A 6,522-nucleotide genomic window follows, 5' to 3' on the forward strand; every position below is an offset into this window, starting at 1 on the left:
TTTTTTTTTTTTTTTTTTTTTTTTTAAGGACAAATTCCTGGAAGTGGAGTTGCTGGGTTAATTGTGTGACATCATTCGGTCATACAGTGAAAATGCTTTCCCTTGTAGATTTCTTTCTACAGGGCGTAGTTGCTTACTTCTCCTTCCTTCTTTTATAGTTGGCCTCTATTACTGCTTTAGCAACCTGTCTGATGCCCGGATTTTTATCATCATGTATGGTGTGACCAGCATGTACTTTTCAGCTGTAATGGTGAGGAATATTTCAGTCCTAGCAAAATTGTCCACACCTAACTCTGAGGTGCTTTTAGTTTGTTTCTGCTTAGTAGGATTAAGAAGAAACTGGTGATTATGCAGATGTATCTCTATGGACACTTAGGGGACTGAGTTGTAAAGATGCTTGCTGTTGTTGATCCTACTGGGAATATACAAGACACTGATGCATTCTAGTAATGGGGTACAACTTTCTTATGTTCATAATATTTTGTTAGTGAGGCACTTTTGCACTTTGTTAGAGAATTTGACCTGTGTATCTTTTTTTTTTTCTGGTACCAGGGATCGAACTTGGGACCTTGAGCTCGTGAGGCAGGCAGTGGCACCATTGAATTAAATCCCTGGCCCTAACTTGTGTATTTTTAAATGTGGGATTTTTTTTTTTAAGGCCTGAGAAAAGTATCCATTCATAGATTGAAAAATAAGAGGGATTTTTATATGTTGTAGTAATATGGTGTTTTTCATATTATTTTCATCTCAAACTACAGTTAATATATTTTATAGCATTATTCAGGACATATATATACATACACACATATATAACTTCAACAAAGTTTGAAATATATATAAACTTGTTTGTTAGTTTTTTTGAGACAGGGTCTCACTATGAAGTTCAGGCTGGCTTTAACTCACTATGCAGAATGGTCTCAAATTCGTGGTGCCCCTCTTGTCTCAGTCTCCCAAATGTTGAGATTACAGGCGTGTGCCACCACACCCAGCATTTATATATATATATATATTGCTGATGTAGCTGTACTACATATTTTCTATTTCACCTTTATTGAAAAAAATTAGATGATGAAAACCCCTAAGTTGTTGTGATAGTCTACTAATAAATTGAATACTGTAATTTGAAAAGCACTAGTTAGGCTGATCACGATTCCTGTGTCTTTTAGGTGCGTCTAATGCTAGTGTTGGCACCTGTTATGTGCATTCTTTCTGGCATTGGAGTCTCCCAGGTGCTGTCCACATACATGAAGAATCTGGACATAAGTCGCCCAGACAAGAAGAGCAAGAAGCAGCAGGACTCTACTTACCCTATCAAGAATGAAGTGAGAATTAAGCAACACTAGTAACAGGCTTGGGGAACTGTATATGCGTGTGTGCATGTGTGTGCATGTGTGTGTGTTTGTGTGTGCATGGATATTTGTATGTATTTGGGTTGGGAAGTAAAGTAGAGCACTATCAAGGTGGTCAGAATTTACTCTTATAGCCCCTAACTTACTGATTTTCTTCCCTGACTTATTTTGATTCATGGCATATATATTATTGATTATATAAGGAGGTGTCTGGTGTTGTGTGAATTCAGTTTGGTTTACCACACAATTCTTCCTTTTTTAGGTTGCAAGTGGAATGATACTGGTCATGGCTTTCTTTCTCATCACCTATACCTTTCATTCAACTTGGGTGACCAGCGAGGCCTACTCTTCTCCCTCCATCGTGTTATCTGCCCGGGGTGGGGATGGCAGTAGGATCATTTTTGATGATTTCCGAGAAGCATATTATTGGCTTCGTCACAATACTCCAGAGGTGAAAATTTGGGTGGAGTGGGATTCTGGGATAGGGGAGAAGGGAAAGACATTTGATTTTTCTTTTTTGAGACAGGCGTCTCACTCTATAATTCAGGCTGGCCTTGCACTTACTATGTAGCCCAGACTGGCCTTGAACTCATGGCAATCCTCCTGCCTTAGTCTCCTGAGTGCTGGGATTACAAGTGCGTGCCACCATACCTGGCGACATTTAATATTATGACTCATAGCATTTGAATGGATGGAATGGTTGGAGATATTAGAATATTAGAAACTTGGTCTTTAATGAGCTTTAGTGGCTAAACACCATTTGATTCAGGGATTCTGTTACCTGGCGACATTTAATATTATGACTCATAGCATTTGAATGGATGGAATGGTTGGAGATATTAGTATTAGAAACTTGGTCTTTAATGAGCTTTAGTGGCTAAACACTAAGGATTCAGGGATTCTGAAGTGATTCTTAATTATCTACACTTTGATTGGATACTTGTGTTGATATGATGATGATACCAATGTGGTGTTAATTCTATACTTGATCTTAACCAAAAGGCCAAGAAGCAATAGGTATCAATTCTAAAAGAAGAAAATTACAAGTAATATATACACTCATTGTAAGAAAACCAGAAAATATAAGCAAGCAAAAGATCTAAATCATCCATAAAGTTATCTATCACTAATGATAACACTTTTCTTTTGTACCAGGGATCGAACTTGGGTCCTTATGCTTGTGAGGCAGGTGCCAGAATCACTAAGCTAAATCCCTGGCTCTCTAATTATAACACTTTTAAAGTTTTTAAAAAATGTTTTTTGCAAGGTTTAGTATTTATTAAAGCTAGGTAAGGACATATGCTTTGCAGAGTGAGTGCAGGCCAGTTAAAAGTAGGAAAATTACTGCACTCTGCACCAATGTGAAAAAGCACAGTGGCCAGATTTTTGTTTTTTAGAAGAGACAAGAATTTATGGGCCAGGGATTTAGCTCAGTGGCACTGTGCCTGCCTCATTAGCACAAGGTTTTGAGTTGGAACCCCACTACCAAAAAATAAATAATTTATATAGATCAGGGTATAGTAGGAGAGCTACTTTTAATATTTTACCTTTTTGTGTTTTTTTTTGTTTGTTTTTGGTTCTGGGGATCGAACTCAGGCCCTTGTACTTGTGAAGCAGGCAGTGGAACCACTGAGCCAAATCCCAGGCCCTCCAGCACCACTGAGCTAAATCCCCGGCCCCAGCCCTAAAACTAAGAATCCTTGCCCATCACATCTGGTGATTTTCATTTCATCTTTATACCTGATATTTGTGATGTTTCGAAAAGGTCATTTATTTAATAAATTTACTTAATGAATACCATATAGGCTATTTATTTGCCTATATTACATAGGCCCCTAAACCTTCCACTTTTTCATGTAAATTGATCTGGGATGAAGGTCTCCGGAATGTTGGATTGTACATAATTTGTGGTGAGATTTCCTGATTGTATAAGTAAGTGGAGGAGCAGGTGCCAAGATTTATTTTCTGGCTAGGATTGCATTAGTTTGTGAAGAAATTGATTAGTTAGCCAGGCCTCACTATCCGCCTGAAAGATGCTTGTCCATTTCCTTCTCTGTTTTCATTTTCCATTCTTTCAGGACGCCAAAGTCATGTCATGGTGGGATTATGGCTATCAGATTACAGCTATGGCAAATCGGACAATTTTAGTGGACAATAACACATGGAATAATACCCATATTTCTCGAGTAGGGCAGGTAAGGTAAAGGGATCTTTTGAGTGTTTGATATGCAAAGTCTAGTGGGAAATACTCCTCCATGAGAAGGTCCTATGACCTGAGTCTTTACTCTGAGAATTGTGTGTTTACTTTTTTAGGCAATGGCATCCACGGAAGAAAAAGCCTATGAGATCATGAGGGAGCTTGATGTTAGCTATGTGCTAGTCATCTTTGGAGGCCTCACTGGGTATTCCTCTGATGGTAATGTACTAGATTTTCTTTCTAGCTGCAGGACATAGATTCTAAGAAAACAAATGAATCTCTTGTTTTTTTGTCCTTTTACTTTTGCAATAAATAGGAAATAAATATCAGTAATTCTCATAGATACAAGAAATACTATGATTATCTAAAGACAGCCGGGCATGGTGGCACATGCCTGTAATCCCAGCACTCAGGAGGCTGAGGCAGGAGGATCACTGTGAGTTTGAGACCAACCTGGGCTACATAGTGAGTTCCAGGTCAGTCTCAACTACATAGTGAAACCCTGTCTCACAAAACAAAAAAAAAAACAACAACAAAAAATAAATAAAGATATACAAGTATTTCCATGAGTAAGCCAAAGCACATAAGGTTCTTGAAAATGAACTTCAGAATTAGCATTCCTGAGGAAAGTGACACACATCTGTAATCCTAGTGCTCTTGGAGGCTGAGGCAGGAGGATCACAAGGTCAGAAGCACAGTCTGGGCAACCTTGTGACAAGAAGACTCTCACAAAATGACAAATAAAAGGGTTGGTTGGGGGATGTAGCTAAGTGTGAAGGCCCTGGGTTCAGTCTCCAGTGTGAAAAAAACATTTAGTATTGTTCAGTAGATTTAAACTGTATAATCATCTTCCAGTTTAAAATGTATTTTAGGGGGCTGGGGATTTAGCCCAGTGGTTCTGCCGCCTGGCTTGCAAGCACAAGGGCCCAAGTTCGATCCCCGGTAACCAAAAAAGAATTTTTTTTCAGATATGCATATATGAAATGTATACACACACATAATGTATACATGTATCTATACAATCAGCCTTCTGTATACATGTGTTCTGCAGCCATGGATTCAAATAACTATGGATTGGGAATATTTGGGAAGAAAATTTTGTGTCTGTACTGAATTTTGTCATTATTCCCTGAACAATAAAATGTAACAAGTATGTATATTATAATAGTTATTATAAGTAATTAAAATATAATTTTGAAGTGTATGGGAGGATGTGTGTCAAATGCAAATAGTGTTCCCTTTTACATGAGGGATTTGAACATGTACAGATTTTGTTTTATTTATTTACTTTTTTGGTTTTTTGAGACAAGGTCTTGCTGTATAGTTCAGACTGGCCTTGAATTGACTGTGTGGCCCAGACTGGCCTTGAACTATCCTGCCTCAGTCTCCCAAGTGCTTGGATTACAGCCATGTACCACCATACCTAGCAAGCACGTTTAAATTTTTGCATCCATGTGGGCTCCTGGAACCATCCACCACAGATATGGAGGGCTGTCTGAATGTGTATTACTGTGTTTCTGTGCTTATTGGCATATGTTACCATGTTCTCTATGGTATGTGGCAAAATAGATATTTTTCAGGAGAAATCTCCACATACAGTTTACTAATTAAAGATTTTTACAAAATTAAAGTGATGCGTATTTACATTTTTTAAATATTAAATAGTTCTGAAGGTTTATAATACAAAATGATAGCATCCTGCCTTTCAACCATAGCCTCTGTTATTAACTTGAGTGTCCAGATTGAATAATTCTTTTTTTTTAACTTTTATTTTTCTTAGTACATGCTTGTCATAATAGTCACACTCATGGAGAGTTGATACATGTATAGAACACATCTTAATTCTCAGGACTTTATGCACTAGGCTGGACTACTGAGCTGTAACCCAGCCCTCTATTTTTAAATAATATGTATAGTGTGTTGTTCAGTGGTTGATCAGCTTAGATAATACTGTATCAACTTCTTACAGTAAAATAATTTTTAAATTTATCTCATCTCTCCCTTTCATTTTCTCAGTATGTATTTTTCGTTTTTGGTTAAAGCCACATAAAACTTTTTCAAAATCATTGCTTATATAAACAGTTTTCTACAGAGTCAACCAGTACTGTACGGTTACAGTCTTATCTTGAATAACTTATTTTTCTGCAGTCAGTAATTACCTTATATTTCTTCTACCTGAATAGTCTTTGAAAAGGCTGGGTGTGGTTGTGAACGCATGTAGTCTCAGCTGCTTGGTAGTCTGAGGTGGGAGCATTGCTGAGTCCAGGGGTTTTCGACCAGGTTGGGCAACATAGTGAGACCCTGGCTCAAAACAATTTTTTTTCTTTGAACTGGTTGGTATTTGAGCCCAGGGCTTTGCCCACTCTAAGCATGTACTTTTCCACTGAGCTAAACCTCCAGCCCTACACTATGTAGATATTCCGTATTTTGATTATTTTTGGCTTATTATATAGACTTGACAATTCCTTCCAGATACTATATTTAATAATTGCAAATATACAGCAGTAATACTGTTTCACATGTCTCTTGTTTGTTCATGGTAAGAATGATAGCAGAGATGTATCACCATAATATAATATAATTATTGTTATCAATAGATTGTAACTTTCACAAAAATTGTACCGAAAAGGTCAATAATACTTACACATTTTTTTTGTTTTTTTGAGATGGGGGTCTCATTGTGTAGTTCAGACTGACCTGGAACTTACTATGTAGCCCAGGCTGGTGTCAAACTCACAGCGATCCATCTGCCTCCGCCTCCTGAGTGCTGGGGTTACAGGTGTGCGCCACCATGCCTGGCAAAACTTGTACATCTTAAAAAATGAAAACAAAAATACTTGACCACATCAGCACTATTTGGCTGTAATTACTTATAGGTTTTCTTTTTATTATAATAATATAGCTAAGTGGGCTGGGAATTTAGCTCAGTGGTTCCGCCACCTGCCTCGCAAGCACAAGGACCCAAGTTCGAACCCC

At 37.7% G+C, this 6,522-nt stretch overlaps 1 protein-coding gene across 1 annotated transcript in view; it reads left to right on the plus strand.

The window, feature by feature from the left end:
- Stt3a (STT3 oligosaccharyltransferase complex catalytic subunit A) overlaps nucleotides 1-6,522 on the plus strand; it is a 26,987-nt gene that overhangs the window by 16,107 nt on the left and 4,358 nt on the right. Inside the window, exons 11-15 of the mRNA XM_010628683.3 lie at nucleotides 159-250; nucleotides 1,167-1,322; nucleotides 1,612-1,800; nucleotides 3,428-3,544; nucleotides 3,663-3,765. Coding sequence (XP_010626985.1) covers nucleotides 159-250; nucleotides 1,167-1,322; nucleotides 1,612-1,800; nucleotides 3,428-3,544; nucleotides 3,663-3,765 — 657 coding nt within the window. The remainder of the gene's footprint in view (nucleotides 1-158; nucleotides 251-1,166; nucleotides 1,323-1,611; nucleotides 1,801-3,427; nucleotides 3,545-3,662; nucleotides 3,766-6,522) is intronic.

Source organism: Fukomys damarensis, unplaced genomic scaffold (assembly GCF_012274545.1).
Source record: "Fukomys damarensis isolate Sample0158 unplaced genomic scaffold, DMR_v1.0_HiC HiC_scaffold_16, whole genome shotgun sequence".
NCBI lineage: Eukaryota > Metazoa > Chordata > Mammalia > Rodentia > Bathyergidae > Fukomys > Fukomys damarensis.